The 26764-nt window shown below is 28.6% G+C and overlaps 3 protein-coding genes across 6 annotated transcripts; 1 reads left to right on the top strand and 2 right to left on the bottom strand.

Annotated features, from left to right (window-relative positions):
• Window positions 1-320: 320 nt before the first annotated feature.
• Window positions 321-7033, bottom strand: LOC109603415 (monocarboxylate transporter 14-like). Its single transcript, XM_020019913.2, has 5 exons — window positions 6903-7033; window positions 3559-4091; window positions 2651-2876; window positions 1636-2588; window positions 321-1268 (listed from the first exon to the last, which is right to left on the bottom strand). Exons 2-5 carry the CDS (start codon window positions 4079-4081, stop codon window positions 982-984), a joined length of 1989 nt encoding a protein of 662 aa, XP_019875472.2. The 5' UTR covers window positions 4082-4091; window positions 6903-7033; the 3' UTR covers window positions 321-981.
• A 15417-nt stretch (window positions 7034-22450) lies between these two features.
• LOC109603423 (adenylyltransferase and sulfurtransferase MOCS3-like) lies at window positions 22451-25838 on the bottom strand. 2 transcript variants are annotated; one of them, XM_020019922.2, is made up of 7 exons: window positions 25750-25838; window positions 23801-23947; window positions 23627-23747; window positions 23255-23562; window positions 22976-23202; window positions 22716-22926; window positions 22451-22654 (listed from the first exon to the last, which is right to left on the bottom strand). In XM_020019922.2, the coding sequence occupies exons 1-7, from the start codon at window positions 25757-25759 to the stop codon at window positions 22503-22505; spliced, it is 1176 nt and encodes a 391-aa protein (XP_019875481.2). In that variant the 5' UTR covers window positions 25760-25838; the 3' UTR covers window positions 22451-22502. The 2 variants fall into 2 exon arrangements, with proteins under 2 accessions (XP_019875481.2, XP_049820874.1); XM_049964917.1 differs by lacking the exon at window positions 25750-25838 and having other exon boundaries at window positions 23801-24216.
• LOC109603424 (F-box only protein 17) lies at window positions 23876-26661 on the top strand. Of its 3 annotated transcripts, none has more exons than XM_049964920.1 (4): window positions 23876-24007; window positions 24500-25034; window positions 26117-26335; window positions 26386-26661. In XM_049964920.1, the coding sequence occupies exons 2-4, from the start codon at window positions 24540-24542 to the stop codon at window positions 26527-26529; spliced, it is 858 nt and encodes a 285-aa protein (XP_049820877.1). In that variant the 5' UTR covers window positions 23876-24007; window positions 24500-24539; the 3' UTR covers window positions 26530-26661. The 3 variants fall into 3 exon arrangements, with proteins under 3 accessions (XP_049820877.1, XP_019875482.1, XP_049820876.1); XM_020019923.2 differs by lacking the exon at window positions 23876-24007 and adding an exon at window positions 24315-24440 and having other exon boundaries at window positions 24488-25034; XM_049964919.1 differs by lacking the exon at window positions 23876-24007 and adding an exon at window positions 24316-24440.
• The last annotated feature ends 103 nt before the right edge of the window (window positions 26662-26764 follow it).

A 26764-nucleotide genomic window follows, 5' to 3' on the forward strand; every position in this document is an offset into this window, starting at 1 on the left:
TAGATAGTTTTCCACACCCATTTCCAAATTATACCCATAAACTATGTGTTCAATGATTCTGACAATATTAATAAACTTAAAAACGACGCTCTTAGGAGGCAGTACTATTCTACGTTAAACTAAACAAGCTTAACAAAAGTTGTTCACTTTTAACCTGTATTACTTGATGACAATTAAAAAAAACACGAAGTTGGAAACCATTCATTCGTGAGACTAAATATTTAATTCAAAAGTTGTTTTCACATTTTCTGGAAATATTTATTTCCTGTGTCTAATGATTTTGAAATAGATTGATCTATTTATTAAATGATACAGTACCATAGATTTGAAATAGTTTTATTAATTTCATATAAAATCTCTTATACTCTATATTATTTTGGTCTACAGCTATACAAAGTAATAATTGGAATGTCCAATAAATTAGTTACATGTTAATGTAATAATTAAGGTAATAAATACAATCGTTAATATCTAGTTAAATACATATTTACAACCTTACTAAGTAAATCAGTCTTATATGGGCAATTAAAAAATAAAAAACCCTGTAAAAACATAATGTCCTAAGTGCAATTCTAGGAATTTTCTGTCAGAAATTACTAAAACGGAAGGAAATAATAGTTCAATGCCTACGATACACATTTACAAATACATACAATATCTACAGAGTAAGTACATGTATAATTCTATTTAATATCATTCCATAAATAAATAAATTTTCATTAATTGCTTTAAATCCTATTGCATGTTAATAAAATTCCAATTCAATTCAAGCACTGTACTGTCTACATCCCACAGTTAAATAAAAAATGCTTCAAATGTTTTGCGATGAAGACCACCAATGTCATATACAGAATAATGCCTAACATTGAAGGTTTGCCTTATAAACATATTAATTTAAATTATTGATTGGTACAATAAAATGCTATAAAGCAAGTAGGTACGTAAATTAATTATTTTATAAATATTAATTTTAAATTAATGTTAAACCGAAACCGGTTTTTGATTTTGTAATTTATTGTTCCTACGGATCTCCCATTTGTTGATGTAGTTTAATGGATAGCAAATCACAGCAGATGCGAGAAGCATGCTTCCAGAAAGGTAGAATGAATAGTCGTAACTACCAGTGGCGTCCATAAAAGCTCCGGCCAAAGGTGCACCAATTATGGCAGCCACTCCTTGGAACAGAAGTAGCAACCCAAAAGCGTTGGTTAATTTTTCCAGTCCTAATAGGTCCACCACGATAATAGATCTTAACGACGCAAAACAAGCTGAAAAAAATAATATTATTAGATATATTAATGATTATTAGATGAATTAATGTCCCATTTTAAGATATCATTCGTCTAAATTTTATTTAACAGATTATTAATCAATAGTACGTTAAAAGGAATTTGCAGATTAATTTTAATTAAATTCTTGAATTGATAAATAAATATTTATAAGTTAAACAAGTTTTTAATATAATTCTATTTGTAAATAAAAATTAGACAATCTTTAATCTAATGCTGAATAAATATTTATGTCCTAACAAAATGATTGGTTACATCAACCATTTATAATTAATTCAAATCTAAAATAATTGTTTGATGTCTGGAACAACAACTTAAAATAAACAAGATAAATAAGCAAACTTACAAATTGCTAATCCAAAGACAGCGGTATAGAAGAACTGGTACTCGGCGGACATGGAAAATCCGCTAAATATTGTAGCAATCCCTCCAATGGTTAGGGCAACGTTCGTTACGAGTAAAGCGTTAACACTTGGGAAGGAACTTAAAATGCCACACATAACTCTCCCAATGGTATTTGAAATTCCAATTGAAGACACTAGCCATACTGCTTTTTCCACGGAAAATCCTTCAGAGGTGGCGCGATCTTTTAAGTACATAAACGGAACGTAGAATCCCATCATTGTTAAAAATCCTCCAAACGATAGTATAATAAATGATGGCGATTTAAGAAGACTGTAATCCAACATAGTTGCAAGCGTCCTCTTTACAGCCTCCGGACATAATTTGCATGTATGTTTCCTTTCTTCTTCAATGTCGTTTTGTGTGGGCATACGAGTCACAGCCAAATTGTATGCGATAGATGAGCGTGATGTGTATTGAGGAAGTCTTGTCAAGCTGGCACCAAAGAAAATATCATCCCTGTACATTGGTCTGCTAACATCGTGATCTTGATTCTCAGAAATAGTTCGCTTTCTTTTGGGAACGATGGTTATAGAAGTACCCTTAGTATCCAAAAGATTATGTTTTAAATCATTATTTTTTGGTTTATCTTTTTCAGAGATGAAGGGTACACTTAGTCGTTTTTCAGTGGTGTAGATTTCAAGTACTTTCCTTGAAGGAATGCTGATAGTATGATAAACGTCCGATAACCTAGGGTAATCAGAGTTATTGTTGACTCCAAGCATTCTAGAAATTGATGTTTGTGTGTCATGAACAGAATATGCTGATTCATGTTTCATTATTTTCATGGCTTCCTCCATTTTCCTTTTAGCAGCTGGGGGCAATTTACTGGGATCCATAACCAGTTCCTTTCCTTCAGCTTCCTCAATGTCTTTTACTTTTGTCGGCTTTAACGGCCTGTAAGTAAATGACATCATTAATAAATACCCATTTTAAAAGATGTTAAAAAGTTAACTTACTTAAATGCTAATCCGTATAAAACACATGTCAGTACAATTGCTCCTTGGCAAAGAAGCGCCGCCCTCCACCCAAGGCTCTCAATCATCATTTCGCTGATTGGAGTGAAGAGGAAAGTTCCTATTCCAGAACCGCAGACAGCAATACCTGTTGCCAGTGCCCTCCATCTTTCGAAATAGAAACCTACAGTTATGACTGAAGGAACGTAGATTAGGCCGAACCCAATTCCTGAAAAAAATTATAATTCCAGAATAACAATAACAAGAAATTCACATACTATTTTTATTGTTTATTATGTGCGTAATTATTTCTTAGTAAATAAATTTAAATAATTTTAATGAGGATTAATTATAACATTGAAATAAAAAAAATAAACAAGAAAATGCATCTAGTTGTAAATATTCGTTAATTGCACACGTGTAATTAAAAATATATGTAAATATTTTCTAACAAATCAGAATGTTTCGTCGAATATTTTATATATGATTTCCCGGGAACACTACTTTGATAACTCTACTTCCTGTTTATGTTTTAGAAAAACCTCAAAAATATTGATATTTTTACAGGTTGTTCCTTCTCCCTCATGGCATTGGCACGATTGTGTATTGACTTTGACCGTAATAAAAATATTTCCTACGTCTGACCACGAAAAATATAAAGTAAACAAACATGTAAATAAACACGATTCTTTATTTGTATACGATAAATGAAACGGTTGCAATTTGCCAATTACATATCACATGTGGAAACATTGACCCTGAAATTGACATTAATATACTATCAGTAACCTAATCAAAATCAGCCGTCGAAAGATTCAGACACTACACATTATTTAATTTGATTTTTTTCTAGTATTATTTATCATTTATCAAGAAATCCAATAAGCATTATTTAAAATAAATATATATACCTCCTAGAACTCCATAAGAAACGCAGAGGAATGGGACGCTGGTGGCGAAATATGAAATGGCAAACGCAGCTGATCCTAATACTCCTCCTACGACGGCCACAAGTTGGAACCCATATCTATTGGCTAACGCACTAGCAAATGGACCAGTTATCAAATAGAACCCAGACAACAGTGATCCCACCAGAGTTACATGAGCTTTGGAAACTTGAAAGCTCTCCGCCATCCCCGGCAGAAAAGCTCCGAATGAGAAGATGATACCGTCCACTACCATGTTGCACATAAAGGACGCAACCACGATGACCCATCCCCATCCGCCATCCGGAGGAACCACTACTCCTGGATCGGGTTCGTCTTCGTCATTATTTAATGGTTCAGTTTCTTTAGTTTCATCCTTGTGACACAGTGTTTTATCAGTTTGGGTAGGTTTATTTTCGTCAGATTTTTTATCATTACATTCGGTGTCATCAACCACGGGAACGGGGTGGTACTGAGTTTCATTATCCGTCACATTTGGTGGCGCCATTTTGATTTATCTGCAAGAAATCTTATATGAACACAAGGCGTAATAGAATAGGGAAATTGTTATTGATTATTACTAACTAATTATAATATAAGTAATTATCACGCTTGCATAAATTTTGTCTAATTTACCATAACTGGCAGTGCAAGATCAAGACTGGGTATTGAAACGTTTAATAAAACGACCGTGAAAAAATGCAAGGTTTGAACACGAGCGACATGAAAGTGACCTATCAGGAAATGGAATTATACTCAAAATCACATAACAAGTTTTTGGTTGATAAAGAATGAAAGAATTTCTTTCAGGCTCCAATGCCATGTGGTACGGTACCAAATTAGTAGCAGTACTTTTTACGATACATATGATTAAATTAGTTAATGATCGTCCACTAATTAGTTTAACAGCGATGCCATTAATTCCGTAAAAACAAAGTTGCGAATCAAAAAATTAATTACTGCATTCCTAGAACAGGCTGTTATTTATTTATTTCAAAAACAACATAAATACGTACGCAAACGTTTTTCTGCGCATCAGGATACATTGTTTTCTTTGATTTTTTCTAAATTTACCATAACTGGATCTATAAGAGATTGCACCGGTGTGTAAATGTCCTTGAGTCATCTCGTACGCCTATTTTTCGACCAATCGCATAACGATTTGGTACTGACATAAGATACACACCTACTTTTCGTCAAAAACTAATTTTACAATAATGTATTCCAACCTTCCCATTACAATCCGTAATGGTTTGAATTAAATTATTTTTCTAAAAACTTTTATTTATTATTTTGATTAGATTATTATCTGGCTAGCCAAGTAGGTTAATGACAGCCGAAATAGCCACAAATAAATGGTTATTTTTAGAAGACGAATGTGAATTGGACACAGATATGGATGTCAATATAATAGGAACAATAATTTCAATAATCCACTATTTTGAGAAGTTGCTTAATTCATATCTCGAATGTGTATTATGCAATTGAGTGAAAAAGAGGAAAGTCATCATCGATACAACTCTCTATTGTGACACCTTTTACTCAAAATATCTCGCAACATTTGTCACCGGGAAGAAAATCCCATTTCCAAAATAAATATTTACGAAATCACAACACAGAACTATTTTAATCTGTGTACTATTCCATGGTGGCGATTAAGGGGTTCAGTGACATCAAACAAAAATCTAAAATTAATATTAGTCAAATGTAACCGGATTAATTTGTCTTTTAGAAATTTGTTGTCGCTTATGTTATGCAACTAAGCCTGTTTAATGATATTTCTGTTTATGTGTTTTTATTATCTGATTAGTACTTTATCAAAAAATGAAGACATTATTTTAATGAACCCGAATAAATAAAATTTTGTTTAAATAATACATAAAAATTGTTGTTAAGTTTTATTGTACACAATTATAATTGTATTGCATAACGATAATCTATAAATATTTCGTCAAAAAATATGATGCAATTTTTACGAGTTGGCAGTCATACTATTTTTCGGTCATTAATACATAAATTCACTTGCATTGTTTTAAAATCGATTTATTTCCATATTATCATGTTACTTAGAAAAAATAAGTATAGCTTAACATATCATTATCATACATTATAATACATTTTAAATTCCTGTCTTTTTTTACGTAAAAATTTGTTCATATTAACGACCCAACATAATTTGATAGTACCCATTTTTGATAATTTGTACAGTTATTTCCTATAAACATCGCTAGAATGGTACAACATAATTTAAAATAAACAGTTCGTAAAACTTGGAACCATAAATTTTGAAAATGTTTTTTATGATTTTATTATTGGTTAGAAAGCTTGAGCTTTTTGTTTTGACAACAAACATCTGGAATACTACGTTTTATTGAATTTTATTGTAAAATACTAAATATGTATGTCGTTCAATTTTATCAAATTGCCGTTAACTGTTATCGGCATTTCTTTGATAAAATATATAATAATTTGTTTATTATTTTAGAATACAACTTAAAATGTGTATTTTTTATTTTAACTGTTTTGATGTTTACTAAATTATTTACACAAAATTTTAAATAAAATGAAATTATTGTTTATAACGATTTTGTTAACTCAATTTATTCTTTTATTTTATCACATAATATTTGGCTAATAAATAAATATGTAATTAATTATATAAAAAATAATTGTTAATGAGAATTTGAAAATTACTGTCAGTTTAAATTATTACAATAAAATGGCCAGATGGCGACACATTTTTATTTCAGACGTCCGCTAGAATATTATTATGAATTATCTAATATGTAGATCTATCACAAACATCTAAAAGATAAAGTGCATACACGTATCAATATAATAATATATTGATTAGTGGTATTTATTTATTATCTATAACTCTATTTACACACAATCCTAGTATACAAATACACTTGCCCACGTGGTACTATTTCTTACATACATTTAATTTTATCAACCACACTTATTTTTTATTCTACAATTTATATATTTATAATTTATAAATAGTTTTTTAAAATATATTTTATTATTTAAATAGAATATTTAAATTTTCGCGAAAAAATATTCGCAAAAGTTGCGACGTAAAAAACTGGTATAAACACGAAAACAAAATAAAAAACTAGTTAAATAAATGCAAAATAATGGAAAGATAAATTTTTTACTAATTCATAATTAAATAGTCTGATGTGACTGGTGGACTTGTTAGACTCGTGTAGAATTCCACAACTTTTACAGACCGCCACAAGAACTCGAACGCAAACTCGTTTTAAATAAATTAATAAAATTCCGCTTTGAATATTATAAATAAACATGAATAGTTTCTGTCATACCTTGGCTGAAAGGTCCTAATTAAATAGTTAATAATATCCACTGTCACTGCGGGCGCACCGTGTATAATTCGCACATACGCGTTTCCCGCGCTCTTAAGTTACACTGAATACATCGGATCATTCTTGGCTCAGTAAGTATATGTGCTTTTGACTAAGTTCTGTTACCCCCACCCGAACGCCTATCATTGATGGTACTTGATTCCCATTCAGTACTACAACGTTACTATATCTTTCCGTCAGTACAATTGGCTCTGTGTATTTATGGTATTACATATTTGTAGGTTGTTTGATGTTTGTACTATTCGAAATTCCTAATTGGAACAAATAGTTTAGAAGGTGTTAAAAGATTAGACTGGACCGTTCTAGACACATAAGTTTCTGATTCAAGCTGATAAGACTCTCAGAATTAGGGTCACCATACAGATAAACTGTTGCACTCCATTGAACTATAAATATTTATGTATTGAAGATTTTATTTGTTATAATAATACTAAGTGTGTATTTAATAAACTATCGATAAGGTTAGATTCTAATGTCTAAAAAAACTAAATCAATTTGTTCCTATTTACTAAATTACTTACCAATTGTTTACCTTTAATTATGTTACTTGTTGATTTACTTGTTAATACACATATAATAATTATTACAAAATAATGATTCGAATATTAATTAAATTAGAATACAATTTGTCAAAATATTTATTAATTTTTTACTATATATATATATATATATATATATATATATATATATATATATAAAACGGAGCAAAAAATTAATAAATCCATTCTTCATTCCATCCAATATTAAAAAAGTACAAGCAATTACATAAAAAATGAGTTAATCATGTAGCAGTCAAACTGGAAGTTTCGAACAGTAATCATGATTCATCATCGATACGATCACAAACTGGATTTTACTGGATATAAATTGAAAATTCAGATTTTTTAAAATACTTTTACATTTCGTACAGTGTACCAGATGATACTATGAAAGTGTATTAATAATAATTGTATCGGTACCTTATCTAATTCTCTTTGATGTCATAACCTTTTCAAAATGTTTAATATAGATGATGCTATCAATTCAAGACAGAAATTATAGAAAATGTTTTATATTCTTAAATAATTTTCATTATTAAAATATTTAACTAGACAATTATAACTAAAACTACCTATTTAAAAATTAAATTAACATATTAAAATATTTTTTTCGTAATAGTACTCACAAATAATAATAATAATTCAGATAATTGATGTTAACGTACATAGTTTTCAGTTAAAAACTTAATTTGGACATACATACCTTATTGTACCTTAACCGTCTCCAAACACAATAAGAATTAAACAGTAAAACAAAAATGTAATTATATCAAGAAATGCACAATTCACAATAAAATGATTAAGTTAATAATATTATAGACACCTGTTTATTCCAATTACCTGATCTTGAAAAATTTACATTATGTACACACGTATAGTATGCCATACATATGAAAGACCAATTAATTTTAAACAGGTGATTTTCTCCCAACGAGTTAACTATTTTGCAGTGCTGTCAAGTCTTAACTAAACCATTAAAGTTAATTTCAATCGTGTTAAAAGAACTTGTAAATTGTCGCATTAAACGTTTTTCCAAATTACCGGCAATTTAAAAATATTCCTATATTAAAAACCAATTCTTTGTTATCGCATTATCTAAGTCTATATTAATATTTGCTCTACTCATGACATTTCAAATCAAATAATATAACCATTGTAAAGAACCGTTCAGAAATTCTGACGCAACATTCAATAAAAATTGACTGAAACACCAGCGAGAGGATTTTTGAAATAACAGACCGGACATTCTGGAAACCCATGACGTTTGCAACGTGCAAATTTAGGTTTTCCATGAATTCCAAGAAGTGAAACACAAAAGCCTAGATAAGTTGACCAATGTTTAAACAGACTTTCGTACAAAGGAACAGTCAATACTTACCATTATCATGGGTACAATTAAATATTTAAACGAAGACGATGAGCCTATCGAATAAGATCTAAATACGCTGCAGAATTTAAGAAGCTTATCTTGCTGATAATATTTATATAATTTATCACCTCAATAACAGGTTTTGAAAATTTTTGTGACCGCGTTCTTAGAATCTTGAGATCACGATTTATAACAATTTAATTTTGGGATGCGTTAACAGGTCTTTATTTTACACGTACTATAAGTTATACATTTGGCCGCTGCAACGGAAATTCAATTTACTGTAGAATATGTAGGTGGACACAATTTTGGCATTCAAGTCTAAGACATGAAACTTAATATATATAAATATTTATTTTCATATTTGGAATGATGGAAACTTTGATACTTTATTTATCATACCACATTAACTAAAAATAATTTCTTATAAAATCTTTCCTTCACTCAGTATTTATGTCACTACTTTACAGTAAGTATACTTTTATTTGATTTTTTCTTGATAAGTTTTTTAAAAAGTTTTTTGTTATCGTAATAATATAATCAAGCTTCGGCAGATATTCATTCATAAATTCTGTTAAACATTAATTCTGGTTCTTACAACTGGAAAAAGTCATTTCAATTTATTAAGACCATATGGCATCATGGTGCACATCTGCCTGGCAACCATGGTTTTTTGAATAGTCATTTGGTATATTGTATAGTTTGTATACCGTTTGGTAGATGTCGACATACAATAAAAAAGTTTTGATTTCAAGATTTCACATCGGAGCTTTCTTCTGTGTTATACATCAGGTCTGAAAGATGGCTCTTTGATTGATTACTGACTTAATTCTTGTTAGAAATTTTGAAAGGATGAAATTCACCCATATTAAACAAATCTTGAATCCTTTAAACTTAGATAAAATGTTATAAAAGAAGTTCAGTTGTTCATATATTTTCGATTTGTAGACTGAAAATTTATTATCTTCAAAACTTTTATATATTTTAAACCTTTTTATTAATATAGCATGTGTTCTCTTCTAATTGTTACTAAGTTACTAATTCTATGTGAGAGACTAAAAATATCCGATAAAATATAACGACCACCTAATGATGTCGGAAGTGTCGTAACACAAAAAGAAAAATACCTGGAAGGCACTGTGTTAAATTTATTAATAGATATTTTGGGCAATGGAATTTTAGACAACATCTCTGTTTACAAAATATAGCTCTAAAACTAGAACTGGTATACTTCTGAGAAGATTTAAAATTTTGTTTTGATAATCATGTTCGTCTTCAGTTAGTTTATTATCCATTATTTTTTTAATATTTGTTTCATAATATTCTGTTGACGACTATAATCCAATTTCATAATTGTTTAATCCAATTGTAAAGCAAAATACCATAAACGTTGTTAATGTTATAAATATAAAAACAAATATGTTGTCATATGTTAAGGGCGTTTGATCTCATCTTTCATAATTGTTTTGTAAGTCCGTGCGTCAGTTACATATCGAATGTAAATGTTTTATTGTTAGCAGTGACCATTAATTATTTTTATGGAATATTGTACGTTATCATTTGCCATAAATTTTCCTGGTGACTGAATGATGTTCCCTTTGTCTTGTTGTGGTGATGTATATTAATTTTTAAAAATAATATATATTCCAAGATTCTATTTGCCTACTTCAAATAATGAATTGAATAAACAATTATTTATTACATACAACATAAAAATAAAAAATATAGAAAATATATTGATTATCAAAACTATGGTGATAAAACGAAAAGATTTAACTAAAAATAACTTAATGGAATATTAGTAAAAATATAATTGTTAAAAACAACTTGTTGTGTGCTTTTATCATATTTTGCACTTTGGTATTTAACAACAAAAATATTTCAGTGCAATTTAAAAAATTACTCGAACGTAATTTAAAAATATAACAATTAATCAGTTAATAAACCTTAATGTGATTCACAGTCGCATTTATATCGAAAAGTGGGAAGAAGAATAAACTAAATTAAATTGTTTTTGCAAGTGTATGGAGGTAATATACCCACAAAATCAAGTGATCACAATTTTTAAAAAGATGAAATAACGGGACTAGAAAGTATGATTTAGTTCAAAATATGTAACTGCTCTAAATGGACAATGATACATCCACTTTGGCTAATTAACTCAACTCAATAGAATGGCTATAATCCAGACTAAATACAATTTAACATCCTCTCACAATTTTGGCCTTCATTTGAGTTATAAATGACTAGTGACATTTATATAAGCGACAAATGTATATAATTTAAATAAATTGATAATTTGGCAACAAAAGGCTTGGAAATCGTTTAAGTGTCCACACATCCACATTGTGATATCAGCAGTAGTTCTCGTTTTTAGAAATATATCGAAACTTTTAGTTCAATATAATAATTTAAACATTACCATCCTACATAAGGAATAAATTTTATCAATTATACGCTAAACTGTCATATTACATCGCTATAAAACAGTTGTCACTAGATATACAAATCATTAACTATTTTAATAATACAATTGCATAAATATTTTGGTACAATACAATAATAACAATCAAGATCTCAGCGTACAATACATCAATTGTTAAAATTATGTCGTGTGAAAATCGTTTTAACTGTTTAATTCAAGTGAAGAGTAATAAATTAACCAACCAACTAATTGCAAAATTATTATATTCAAAATTATTTAATAAAAGTAATTAAGTTATCAACTTAAAAACATCAATAAGGTATTTTACATTCCAAATATTTACATATTTATACAGAACTACTAACAAACAAATTAAGTCGGGGAAATTTATGACGATGGTAAACGTATTTCTCTAAACAATCAGTTGCGTATTGGCTATTATTTTTATGCGGAACTGGTTTTATGAAAAAGTAAACCATCAGGTTACATTTTGCATCGTGAATGGTGTTAGGTCATTCCCACACCCACACTGCCCTTTGGGAACCATACATTTTAACGTTATGTTGTAAAAGATCCCAGACGCTTAAAAATTATATATTGAGCAATAATATTGGTTTAATCTCGATATTCACACAAGATTAATTGTGCCAGATGTGAAAAAATATTTAAATAAATGATTAAGCACAAAAACATTCTTATTTATTTAGTGTAAGCTGCATATTTTGGCATAAAAATATTATTCTTTGGGGAAACTTACTTTAATTTAAAAAAATGCAAATCATTAGTTATAGTACACATTTTTTCCGTTCAGTTGGAGAAATTATCAACCGTACAACCAGGTCAAAACAGAGAAACGTAATAAGTAACGAAGTGTGTAGAAATTAAGGAGCTTAACTGGCAATGACCAACGCAATGATTGAATAAAGAAACCGCCGCTTTATTAAACTAATAAAAAACATTGAGATTTGACCTTAAACAAAGAAATTTAATTTAGGATATCCTTTCGTAATTATGCCACAATTAAAAATTGCATTGACTCGATGCAGTTCCCTTGGGATATTTTTCTGATACTGATGCGTGCCAAAATATGGCCAATCCCGTGCCAACTGTACACATTTTATCTGTAAAATATATACGATGATATAACTTGAAATAAATAAATGTTTAATGCACATATTTCACTGCCGTTAAAGTCTAGACAAATTTTATAAAAAAGTACTAAATTGTATCAAGTAATATGTAATAGATATATTTTTACTTTCGGTATTTTTCTCAAATAAAATTTATCATTCTACAGTGATCTGAATTAAATTTTTAGAAAAACAATGTGGTTTTAAGTTCACAGATTAAATATATTATATTAAAATAATAGAGTGCAACAATACTAAGTATTTATAACTAGAAACAAAACTAGAAAGTTTGTTAGATAATTTAATAAATTTCTTAAATCTATGCATGCCTACTTATAGGTATAATTCTAATAATAATTTACATTTAATTTATTCGAATTAAAGGCCAGATTCCTGTATAATGAAATAGCTAAAAATCTTATTAAATATGTGAATATATTCGAAATTTATGTCACTTCAATTATTTACATCTGTATCACTATGGAAATTTCCATTCATTTTCTTAACGAATTTTAAGATTTCATTTCCTGTTGAACGTATAAAACTCTTTTAATAGTGCATACTTAATTGGGTGAAACATATTAGTTTAACATATATTTTTTTTACTTTATTTTTAAATAAATTACTTAAGTATTACCTGATTTTATGATATACTTTCATAAATTTTGATCAGTAAATCCTTCAAATATTAACAATTGTGTCTTAATTAACTTCCAATTAATTATGCCTAATACCACAATTTTTTTATTATATTAAAAACATAAAAACCGATTTATTTCTGTTGTGATGCGTTCCACAAAATTTAACGGACATGGCAGAAGAATGAACTTGCGGAGTGAAAAATGTTAATAATGTGGTCAAAAATGGACAATACCACTTTAATAACATATTATCTTTAGATCACAAATTGCATTTCCTTTCCATCGGTGTAATAAATCGTTAGCGCCTAGTATACCAACGATAATTAATATCCCTTCAACGACAGGACCGCACTGTGAATTAATGTGAATTAATAAAGTGCGTTTTAGTTGAAAAGTTTTAATGAAAAATACACTAAGGAAATGTATATGCATGTTGAGTTTTATCTTATTTATACCATGAACTACTTGTTTGATATGTTGTTTTTACAATAATGTCTAAGTGTATCCATAAAAATTATTATGTTTATTTATTGGACTTCTATCCATTTAAAAAATGCAGTTGATGTGGCCATATTTTCGAAAACATTCGACCTAATTAAGCAAACAATCAAACAGCTATTCCTGATAGTTCATAATGAAGCAACAAGGCAAACTAATTACAAATTAATCCATGTCAGCAACAGTCGTTCAGTACAGTATTAAATAAAAATGAATTATTTTAGAAACGGCCCTGTTGTTTGACTACGTTCCCAGTGGCACGAGGGCCGTATATCTGCCATAAAAGATCTCCGATTCTCGGAAGGCCTACCCTTATCCTACAGACTGTTTTTACAATACAAAAGACAAACTATCTCTGTTAAGTTAACGGTTTACTTAAAAGCAGACCGTCTCAAGCTGCAACGTACAGAAAAAATTCCACAAACCCGCTCGGAGACGCAAGCCACATGTCAAGTTTTGTCAATGAATTTCTATGTTATTGTAATATTACCACTATTTATTTCGCACCTTGTGAAATGCATAAAAGATTAGTTACCTGTGGATATGTACACTTAAAATTTAAAGTATTATTTAATGTAATTTTAATATTAAATCGTTTGAATTATGTTAATATATATAATATAACCATCGAATTTAATAATAAATTTAATACAAAACAATTATGTGTCTATTACCTACATTTTCAAGAGGATTTTGATAGAATGACGCTAGAACTAATTTAATAAAACAATGCAGACAGTAAATATTTTCGAATATACAAATTATTTATCTGTGGGTGTATTGATATTGCACTTATAACAACGTTATTGACATAAATTAGGTGTCAGGTGATACCAATGTAGGAAGGTTCAGATGATGCGTATCACCAACAACTAAAAATAATTAATTAGCTAATTAATTAATTGCAATAAAGATATATTTTGCATATTAAAAGAGATGAAATTTCTTAAATATATTACAATATACATCCTGTTTAAAACCTTGAAAACTATTTCACAAAAATTAAATCTGTTAATACTAATTTTAACGTTATACACAAAATAGTTCAAAGATCATGCATAAGGAAAGGTTTTTGAATCATTAAAATATTGCAATATATAAACAAATAATATATTATTGTATTTTAGTTTACTGATAAAATATTTTTAATAAACTACACAATTGCTTTCTCATGGTAACTAATGTAGCTGTTGCGATACCGTCCAATCGTTAATACCAGGAACCTAGATCAAAACACAAAATAGTATCAGTATTTTTTAAGTAAATAATACACATTTCTAAATATTTGTTTTTGATGTCATTGCAAAAATAAATAAACGCAAGAATGTTACATTGTCTTCAAGAACAAGTGAGATCACTCCATGTAGATGTGTTGTGACACATTCAAAGTTCGCTAAATCACCCACTATTGTGAAATTAAGAATCGTAAATCTTTAAATAAATTACTGATAACCTTCTCTGATTTACAAATAATTACTTGGACGAACAACATATCAAAAGAATTTTAACATAAAAGTGCATGGAAATATTCCAATTAGAAGTTTATGTAATTGAAACGATTACAGTCTAATAAAAATTGTATCATTACAGTAATTAATTTGATAGTATTAATCTATATTAACACATAAATGTATATGTTTAGCTTATTATCACCATAAAAAAAACAAAATGTTTATAAACTTTGTAAATCATGTTTATTTAAATAAAGTATTTTTACGAAATCTAATTTTATGATATTTAAAACACGGATTTCTATTAGGTGTCACTCATAATGACAGTCGAAATAGGGTTAATGAGCGGCTTTAAAAAATGAAATAAAAACAACAACTTTAAATTTTATATTAGAACGAGGCAAATATTTTAATGCAGAGATATCAATGATCAACAGACAACGAACTTGTTTCTTTTTAAATAAGAATTCTAATTTTTAACCAAGATTTCGAATAAAATAACTCCTGATTAATTATGAAAAGTCATAAGAAATCTAAAAGATAACTTCAGACAAAAATGAACCTTCTGTAAGAAATTCTGTGACCCAAAATTTTAAAGACTGTGGCAAAGAATTTACTTTTGTTAATGTATTTACAATTTTAACAAGATATAATGTACATTATATCTTGTACATGTTTCCGTTCACAACGTAAATATCGACGCTTGATTGAAGTTTAGCTAAGATAAATTCAATTTAACGTCCACATTAATATTCAATTTTCAAGAGCAAAAGGTAATACAAATGTGAGCTCTAAATTGCATCATTCAATTTATGAAACTAACCTACCCCAATGCGGAATCCATTAATGAATTGAGAAGATATGTGAAGGTTGAACAAACAACAAATTGTATTTAAATGTTATTGGCAGTAACAACCATTTCGAGATAACCAACGCAACAATTTTAAGCACGAATCCAAATTTAGATTGCCGGTTTTTTCACGTTGCAATTGTTCTTTCGTATGTTATCATTGTAAGCAGCATTGTAATTAGGTTTTTCCTAAAATCTGATTCGAAAAGTATTCGACGTTACCTTTCTTGGCAACAGTCGCAAAAAGTCACAGCAGTGGAGCTGTATCAATTAATATTCGGACCGGAATCAAAATAAACAAAAATCAATCTAAATTAAACAGGTTTAGATTTAGATAACTAGACACAGATATTAGAAATAAATTGGGAAACGGTTCCGGTTATGATTCTATATTAATGTGATATAGCTGTATGAAATAAGTAAGTTTTAATTTCCTGCTAAATGCGACCTTCAAAAAGGACATTTCTTTATGATTTGTCGTAATAATTACGTGTGGATACCTCTTGGAATCAGAGCAAAACGAAACGTTCAGTCTTAACGTTCAAAAAATGTTGGCGTGAATTAAAAAAAACTGAGGTTTCGGAATAGCCGATTCCGCTTCCTGAATATTTGTATCACTATAATTATCATAATTATTCTTGAACAATGTTAATTGATTTTAATATGACTGACAAATAAAGTTTAAACAAATTTTATATTAAAGCAAGGCAAATATTATAATATTGATTTAATATATTTTATAAAACTGAATGTGTAAGTGCTGATTATATAAATACATTTTATAAATAGTATAAAAATTACTTTAATATAATACTTCACTTCCATTGGTTTCTCTAATTTCTTTAATTTGCATGGTTTCTCAATTTATTTATTTTTTTTAGTTCCATTAGTTCCTATGGTTTACTAATTAATATATTTTTTTCTTTGACTTTTTTGGCTCTCGACTTGCACGTTTCCAAAATTGCATTTCTTACTGTCAGACCGTTTTCTCCCTCCGTTATCATTCTTCTCATTATCATCTCTTCTGCCACTACCATTTCTTCCATTTCGTTTATGTCAAGATCACCTATATTTTAAATACGTGAGTTATAATCCCAATTCCTTGCCCCGTTCTCCTTCATCGAAGTGTCCACATAAATTTCTGCTCTTCTTTCTTTTCGTTCAAAAATGTTCCTTTTCTCCTCAAGTCTACCTTCTCTTTTCTTAATTTCAGTCTTCTCATCTCGTTTTCATATTTCCTTTTATGTACAAAATAAACTAAAATATCTGATAAACCAACTCTAATGATTATTTTACATAAGCTAATTTGTTGTTTTTAGAACCGTTTGATACTACCAATTTATAAACAAATTTTGTTTGCCAATAAACTGTGCAATAAACAATATATAATAATTGTGTGTTCGATTTTTATTACCAAATTTAATAATAAAATAAGTATTATAGTCTCCACCTGATATTGTTAAGATTATTTCATATAGAATAATCTAATTCCATTGATTATTTTTTAACACTAAAAATTCAAGGTAACATATTATGCTATTCTCAGTTCAAAATTACCAGGAATTTCGAAAAGCTTCAACTGTCGTCAAATATACAAATCGGTTTTTCCATTTCTAGTTTGATCTTACGTTATTTTAATAAGGTGGCAATTACTGTATGGCCTCGTAAAAAATTAAGAACAATTCTCCGTAATTACAATCATCGGTATTTGAGAATTAACTAGCTGCAGCAATAAGGCAACGAGTTGCATCATCCGAAATACATGGGTTTTGAATCCTATTCAACCCGTAATAAATTGTAGGTTATTTTTTTCTCTTTTATATTGTAATTACACTTCACTTTTGTTCACAGTTTAATCGTTTGCAATTAAAAATACTGTAATTTAAACCTGTCGTATGCCAAGCGATAAAATCAATTCTGAAGAGATGTATAAATTATTATTGTGGTGACTGTCATGTTAAACCACACGTGGAATTGTTACAAATTAAAATTCTTAGATTGTGTTGACATAACAGTTAACTAACGTTGAATTATAGGTTGAATTTAAAAATATTATTCTTATTAGTTTTCAATCATACTATTCTGCGTATAATATGATTATCGAGATTCGCAATGCGTTTGCATTGGTGGAACATGATAGTTACATACCATGTTATGAATTAATATAAATTTATTAATTGAACGGTTGTCAATTTAATATCATTGAAACTAGTATCAGTTTCAGTTATTGATTTAACATCCCAGTTTAAAGCAGATATCAAGTCTTGCTGTTTCTAATAATAGCTTTTTTCTGTCTGTTCCTTGGCACTTCGTCATCAAGAAAAATATTAATCAAATTAAAACATGGGAGCATCTCAAATATTTTCATAACAGTTTAATATGAAGTTGAAATGGGATATAAGAAATGAAATATGCATAATGAAGCTCACTCCAGTTCTGTTTATAAACACATGCGTAAAATTATGCGAAGGAATTTATGCATATATAATTGTTAAGATTCGTAAACAAATCTTTGACGTAATATTACAGGAAAGTCCTTCGTACGATCAGACCCTGCCAGACATCATCAGCGATATTAACACGTAACTTTCCAAACCAGTTATCCTCAGTTACATTGAACCCCCTTTTTCACGTACACATTCGTACACATATAGCTGACAGTTTTTGTCTCAACTCTATTTTTAGACGACCCTTCGGGCAGAGTAAGTAGTTGGAAGCCCAAGAATTCTATTTATATACACGGTTTCAGACGTTTTATATACAGTGATGCTCAATTAACGCTTTTGCAAGTAACCTTAATACACAGTCAACTATTCTGAAACTGATAAGTGAAATATTTCTAACTCCCACATGTAGGTACTACATCCGGTGTTAATATCCGATGTTCACATAATAAAAACCTTCCGTCATATTAATATATATGAAATAATTATAATTTTTTCATTCATTGACCATTTTGTTCCTGTAATTACCTATTGTCCTAACAATATCTATTCTTACTGATAGGCTTGAATATACAAGTGTACAATCTATAATATTGAATAACATAGTATCATAAAAATGGGTCTCTTTTAACTTTGTATTTTTACACTTTAATGTAAACAATTATGCAAGACATTTTTCAGTAAGTAACTAAGGACTTCCTCAAATATGTTCTCTGCAGTCACAACATTCATTTTTATATAAAACTCAATACGTACAACGAGTATGTTTATCGGTTTGTTCTAAAAAGTGTTTGTATAACAAATGCTTTTTCGTGCCGCAAACTGTGCATTGCATTCTATTACTAGTTTTTTGACCTCTCAACTGACATTGGAAACCGCCTGATTCATTCAGTTTAACATTAAAAAAGTTTAGTCGAATTGGACGTCAATGTCTACTTTCGCCTCGTGCAAGAAGTACTCACATTACATCAGAAAAATTACCAAATTTTTTTTTGTGTTTAATTTTAGTGTCACGAGTTGAACCCTGGCTATGATGACGCTTGAGGAACTTATGCAATGTTTTAGATTTTTATACTTTGATCTTAGTCTTCCGTTTTGGTAATTTATTGTTAATTCTATGTCAAGGTTATTTTTATTAATTGTATTTGTTTTAACGGATATGTCAAAAAATTTGTTTTCCAAAAAAGTAGAAGGGATTGATTAATTGTTTGTCAGTCAATTTCATTGCGAGCTGATCAGTAGAGATTATTTCCCCTGTAAGTCGTCCGGATTATTTAATATAAATATTATAAATCTTTAAAATATCATTTTATTTATTATTTTATTTTTTTAGTATTATATATGGTTAAAAAAGTATTAGTAAAATAAAAATAAGATAAATAATAAATATCAAGATTTTATTATATTAATCATTTTTAAATAATATTTTTATATCCCATGTTTATAATAGAATTTGCAGGTACGGTTTTCGTATATAATTTCCGTATCCTTTTCTAATCAATAAAAATAATTGAAATATTTTGAATGTATTACTAGATCGTAATTTCCTTCCAGAATTAACTTACAAAGGGTGATTTTATCCTAGATAAATATTTATTATTAAATTTTGTTTATTTCCAACTATTTTAAATTATGTTATATATTTTTATTTTAAATTTATTTAATTTAATATTTTATGAATGAACAACGTATATAAAAATAAACATTTTTAATTCAAATCATAATAATTATTGTGCGAATTTATCTTTTGTTTCCATTAATTACAATGAAATCATAGGAATATTTATTATTCTAATAAAGTCGACCTACGAGTATGTAGTTTCATATTCAATAAATAATGTTAACTTATACATGTCTAAGTAATTATGTGTTTATGTGATTAATGGATTTCATGTTAAATTAGAGAAGGCAATAAAATAAAATTGCCATCCCAATCTATCTATAATTGTTAATAATTATAATGGATTATTAATGTTATTAATATTATCACTTGTAATTAATCCGAATTCTCACCTCTCACCATATTTCTATACAAGTAATACTCAAAAGACGTAACTACATATTAATATGCATAATATTCTGCTCAGAATAGTTTTTATAAATAATTAACTATTACATAAGACCATAAATTATTTATTTAAAATTAAACTTAATAAATTAAAGTCGGAACTTGGACACAAACCATTAAATTAACTTGCACTGTATTTTGCAAAATGCCTTGGCAAGAATACAGATTTTATAGCAACCTTGACATTCGTTTTATTCACTTGATTGCTGCATTTTACGGATTGTAATCAACCTCTGGAACATCAAGATCACGGACACGCATGGAGCCACAAGAATTTATATTTTTATGGATTTATCTACCTGAAATATCATAAAGAGGGTATTAAAAATACTCCTTAAAGATTGTCAGAATAATATATAAATATTTGAAAAATTCAAATTAATTTATAATTTTCGTTGTAATTAATTGCATTTATCTCTTGTTCATTATTATAAGTTTCGATCTTATTTTCAAAAATTCAAGAAATCTCTAAACCTGCTGTTGCAGTGATTTGCGATCCCCACATTATTCCACAACATGATTTATGTACTAAATTGTTCTACAACGTGTTGTTTTTTTTAAACAATACTAGCGCTCAATTATTTACATTAAGTTATAAATTAAACTGCCTTGTAATAATTTTCGTCTGGCTATCAATTCAAATCTAAAGTGATGCAATATTTAATGTTGTTTCATCCTTCGATTGCAGCCGGTTACCACTATTTCTTTTAGCTTTCTTTTTATAAATTATTTCATGAAGACATTGTTTTATTAACTTTCTGATGCAATAGTTTATCATATTAGTTCATTATTCACCTCTGTAAATTGAAGTTGATTATAGGTCACAAACATTTAAATTTTGTTACTGACTCGAATTTAATATGGTTGAAGATGTTAACGTTAATTAAATAAAGACTTAATTTCTGAATTTTTGGTCATTTTACTTATTATTGTAAACCCTAGTAGCTAATGATATACATTTTTAATATAAATATTGTGCCATACTTAAGATGAGGAAAAAGAATGATAAATATTGCAATATAATTTAAAAAAAAAAGTTAATCCTGAAAAAATTAACTGTTCAAACTCATTAATTATTCATATTCATAATACTATATTTATATGCGAGAGATTTAAAAAAAAAACATAATTCCGGTACCAACAAGATTCGTCTTGTTTGTTTGTCTTAATAATTAGAGTTCTGTGTACAAATGTAATTAGCGGTAATCCTTTAATTGATAATAACGTATTTCCTTTTCTCATGATTCACCTATAAAATGCGTTTTATTAAAAGATGAGCAACACGAACATTAACGTTTATTGCCTTCAATTTCTAAATTTTCTGTTACAGAAGGAAATATAAATTACAGATGCACTTTACTACTGTTGCTTACTTATATCTGAGAACACTAATAATTATGTTATACATGATACTTCATTCTATTATTGAATGGATTTGATATACAAAAATTTATTGTTACTGTCTATAAGTTACTTTGCTACATTTTAATTTATAAGGGGTCAATGAGTTTGCATCTTCATTATCATTTAAGCACATTTCAAAAATACGTTACAGTTTTAGCAATTTGTCAAGCAGTAATAATTCAGGCAATTATCTTGTTTAATATTATCAAGTCAAAGACAAGCGATACGAAGGCAATATTGGCGTCACCTTATATTGAGACAAATATTAAGTACAGTATGTTTCAACAAAGTATGGTGCTCATAGACCATATTTATGTATTTTACAGAAAGATCGTTCCTAATATGTGGTAACACTAATAAGAAATGGTTATATTCGTAACTGATTTAAAATTCGAATTGCAAAAAGAGTCAAGTCATTTACGGACAGTGTAAATATGTCCAAATATGTGGCTCGTCTAAACTGGATGAAGGTTTCTCAACTATATGCAACCACCACCAATTTAACATGCATTTGTCATACATAAAAGTTACCAGATTAATACCTCATTAAATTAGTAAATAAAATGAGAAATAAACATTCAAGAAATTTCGGTTAAAACGAATGCAAGAAAACTTATTTAAAGGTTTTCTTAATTATAATAATAAATTACTCAACAACACATTTAATAATAAGTAAAAGTATAAAATATTTTATATTGAAAAAATGTAACTGTAATGTACACTAGTAGACAGGAAATCCTGAATCAATATGTTTTGAATATGAATGAAGTCCTCCAGAGACATTTATAAAGTTCAATGGAAAATCCCCAAATTTTTCCTTTAATAAAACTATGGCCCTTTGGGAGTCGTTCCCACGTCGACATAAAACATAAACTAAAATTTTACATGTTATGAATAAAAATATGTTAATTTTCATATGTTATTAATTTTATACCATTGTTCCTTGCATTTTTGAGTAATGCCTCTACTTGTTCCAAATTTTTTCCTTTTAACAAATCTGAATATGGTATATTGTGTGTATTTGGTAACTTGCACATGTTATATTCAATTTCAGGCCTAACATCCAAAATTAACTGATCCTTTAGCAATGATAATGATCTAAAATCTATATTTTGATTCTGTTGTAGAATATGAATGTTGTTCACCTGAAATATACTACATTTAATAAAAATTTTATACATTATTAAAATATACTTTGTCATGAGCACTTGATCCACAAAACTGCTCATAATCTATCAGTGATGTAACAGTAGGGTCATCACCACAAACTGCACATACTTTGCTTCTTCCTCTTAATTTCACATTCCGGAATGTAGTAGTTGAGCCATCAAATAGTAACAATCTAGCTGATAAAACTCCTGATGAATTCTGTATTACTTTGATTGCTTCAAGAGCCTGTAATACTCCTATAGTACCAGGCACTGAAATTTTTAAATTACTACTTGATTTATTCAAATTTCTGTAAAACCTTACCTGCACCCAGGACACCACCATCTCCACAACTTGTAACACTATCTGGTGGTGGTGGTACTGGAAATAGGCATCTATAACATGGCCCATTTTTATAATTATAAACTGTTAATTGTCCCTCAAATTGCAATGCACTACCTGACACCAAAGGAATCTTGTATAGAACACATATGTCATTGAGAAGATACCTTGTGGTCACATTATCAGTGCAATCCAACACAACATCAAATTTATTTTTTTTCAGTAATTCTTCAATTGTCATACTATTAACATGTAAATTAATTGGTTCAATATTAATGTTATGATTTATGCTAAAAATGATGATAAATTGAGTTAAATCTTAGGATTTAGTTTATCACTTTACTTTAAGCAAACCTTTTTAGTTTCTTATAGGCAGATTCCACTTTAGGCACACCTATATCGCATTCATAGTGCAAAACCTGACGATGCAAGTTTGTCAGTTCCACAGTATCATAATCCAATAATGTAAGATTCCCTAAAATTTACTAGTATATAACATAAATGTTATAGTATTATTAGGTTTAATACCTATTCCAGCAGCTGCCAAATACAAAGCTGCAGGACAACCCAGACCACCAACTCCAACTATCAAGGCTCTACTGCTTTTAAGTGAACACTGGCCTTCTATATTAAAATCGGGCATAATTATTTGCCTACTATATCTAGTAATTTCGTCTGAGGAAAAATATGGAGAATAAATGTTTCCACCTACACTTTTATTTACAAGTTTAAATAGTAAATCTTCTTTGCGTGACAATTCCTCTTTTAAAAGTACAATTTCTTTTCTGAGAATTTCTATATCAGAATCCATTGTAATGATATAATTAATGGAATGTAGTGAACAAAAACTCAACAATTTTTAGTAGTTGACAAGTTAGGTTAACTTTAACCTCCAAATATTATCTTTTATAATACCTTAATCTTATCTCATGTAATTATTTTATTATTTCATAATTAATATCATATTTCAAATTATGATATAATTAGAGTTTATCTTTTTTATTTCATGGAATCCCTTTGCTATAACATTACTTAACTAGATATTTCTATGACATTTTAATAACTTCATGGTAAATAAATAAATGACTCACAGATTTGACAAGTAACGATATCCATGAGTAATCTTAATCTCTAATTTTCAAAAGTTTTCGGAAGTATATTCCTACGTGTATGCTAATGGATACCAGGTAATGTTCTAACTAACTAAAATATCAGTCTCATTTCCAGCATTTCACAAAACTTGCACCACAAGTGCATAACATTTAAAATGGGTAATATTCTGGAACCGAAAATTTTTAAGACTGTGGAAGAATTTCAATTTCATGAACCACTCCTTGATGACAACAGTAATGGTTTATATTTCAATAATATTTATATACCAGAAGAAGTTGTTTTTAAAGTGTTGACGTTTTTAAGTCCCAAGGAAGCATTAAAATATACATTAGTATGTAGGAAATGGTGCAATATAATAAAATCTGATTTATATTGGCGTGAATTGATGAGACTTAATTCAGATGAAAAACCAGGGGATTTTCCTTGGTATGTGTATTATTGTTATTTGACAACAAAGAACTTCAAAAATTTAATGCAAAATGGAAATGGAGCTAATCAGTTTAAACATTGGGAACTAATGCAAAATGGAGGTAATGGTATTGTTGTTGAACGTGAACCCATAGGATGTGACCCTCTTCCTAAGGAACCTGAATTTGAAACGTCGAAAAGCTGTTTTGCCACATCTTTTGGTTATGGAACAATGCAACAAGTATGTTTCAATTGCATATAGCACATCAATTAAAATTTTCATTACAGTGTACAGTAGAGATAGGAATAACGGTTCCACAAAAATCGCCCGCTCCACGAAAATACCGCGACAAAATAACGTTATTTTGTGGAGCGTTATTTTTATAACTATATCGTCTCCAAATTCGACAGCATAACGCGATGAGTTGTCGCGAGTCGCGACAATGCGATCCGCGATGATAAACGTTGTTCCGTTCCTTGGTATCTCAGCGAATGACTTGTTTCATAAATTTTTATATAAAATATATTAAACCAAAGATATAATCTAAAACTGTGTTTAGATAAGGGCATGTACAGATTTTGAAAAAATCGCCTTCGAGACTTAATTAATGAATGGCCTCTAAGAGTGTGATTTATGTGTATAATATAAACAACACTTGGAAAGATTTTAGTCCTAGGAACTTTTAAAACGTAATTTTTAGTTGACTTGACTTCAATCATCTTACCAGAAGTGTACAATAAAACGAAAGAAACAATGAGCAATGTAAATACAGTTTAAATTGTAACCAAAACTTATAAATTCATAAGTAATGTTTAGTTTTTGTTATGTATTTTATTATTTTTAATTAATTTCTAAATTAATTTTTTTTAAATAAATTTATTTGTTGAGTCATTGAGTTCTTTTATATTGGTAACTAAAATAATTTAATTTACAAAAAATGTTAATTTTTTCATACCATGAACCATGATGAACCTATAATTCAATGTTTTGTTTGAATTTATTACTACTGTATTTTTATACTGCGAAGTATGAAACGAAACGGTCTGGAACGCGAATCGCGATACTGTAACGATAACGAATTAAAACTGTCGCGATTTGACTATGCTCGTTCGCGACAGCGATTTAGGCAGTCGCCTCGTTCCTCAGTGACTAGTTATTTCGTCGCTAGGAGCGCGACTAAACCGTTCCTCAAAAATACCGCTCCAAAATCGGGGTATTAAAATACCGGCACATCTCTAGTGTACAGCTATGTTCTTGTTGCTAATATTACATTCTATAAAATACTAATCAATTTAAGTGCAATAGATTTTTATTCATTGTAGGTCATAGATCTAACAAACAAACGTTTGCTAAGGTATATTTTGAAGCAATTTAATTTACCTATATGTGCTAGTGACTGGACAGCAGGAAGATTTGATTGCACAAGTATTTTTAACATAATGGTTAGATTAATATCAAATGATACTTCTGGAAACCCAATGATTTCAGAGAAAGGGGAAAGTGTACTCCTTTTAGACCCTGATCGGACACAATGGAGAAAAGTATGTTTAATAAAACTAAAAATATGATAATTTATTTAATTTTATTTTAGGTTGAATTGATAATTACCGATTATCCTAAGAATATAATAAAAATAGAGTTTATTCAACAAGGAAAAGATAAACAATTTTGGGCCGGAAATTATGGAGCAAAAATGTCTGGAGCAGTAGTGAAAATTTTGTTACATAAACCTTAAACTAATATTTTGATCTTTAAAATTATGCTCTTAACATTATCTGTTTGTAAACTATACTTACTATATTTTTATATGAATGTTACAAAGAGGCTTATTTAAATAATTGTTTTTAAAAATATATTGTTCATATTATATTTTATATTACTTAGAATATATATAATACTACAAATTATTACTTATTGTTAATGTCGTATCCAGTAATTTAATTTGTTAACTGAGAATCACAATCACATTT

This window comes from Aethina tumida, chromosome 3, assembly GCF_024364675.1.
Source record: "Aethina tumida isolate Nest 87 chromosome 3, icAetTumi1.1, whole genome shotgun sequence".
Taxonomy (NCBI): Eukaryota; Metazoa; Arthropoda; class Insecta; order Coleoptera; family Nitidulidae; genus Aethina; species Aethina tumida.

Bases quoted from the DNA above. Each gene is read 5' to 3' on its own strand.
- LOC109603424 (XM_049964920.1), top strand. From the start codon at position 24,540: ATGGGTAATATTCTGGAACCGAAAATTTTTAAGACTGTGGAAGAATTT. The intron at 25,035-26,116 runs GTATGTTTCAAT...TATTCATTGTAG, and splicing joins GTTATGGAACAATGCAACAA to GTCATAGATCTAACAAACAA. The intron at 26,336-26,385 runs GTATGTTTAATA...ATTTTATTTTAG, and splicing joins ATCGGACACAATGGAGAAAA to GTTGAATTGATAATTACCGA.
- LOC109603415 (XM_020019913.2), bottom strand. From the start codon at position 4,081: ATGGCGCCACCAAATGTGACGGATAATGAAACTCAGTACCACCCCGTT. The intron at 2,877-3,558 runs GTATATATATTT...AATTTTTTTCAG, and splicing joins TTCTTATGGAGTTCTAGGAG to GAATTGGGTTCGGCCTAATC. The intron at 2,589-2,650 runs GTAAGTTAACTT...ATTTACTTACAG, and splicing joins TTATACGGATTAGCATTTAA to GCCGTTAAAGCCGACAAAAG.
- LOC109603423 (XM_049964917.1), bottom strand. From the start codon at position 24,083: ATGGATTCTGATATAGAAATTCTCAGAAAAGAAATTGTACTTTTAAAA. The intron at 23,203-23,254 runs GTAAGGTTTTAC...TAAAAATTTCAG, and splicing joins TGGTGGTGTCCTGGGTGCAG to TGCCTGGTACTATAGGAGTA. The intron at 22,927-22,975 runs GTATATTTTAAT...AGTATATTTCAG, and splicing joins GATCAAGTGCTCATGACAAA to GTGAACAACATTCATATTCT.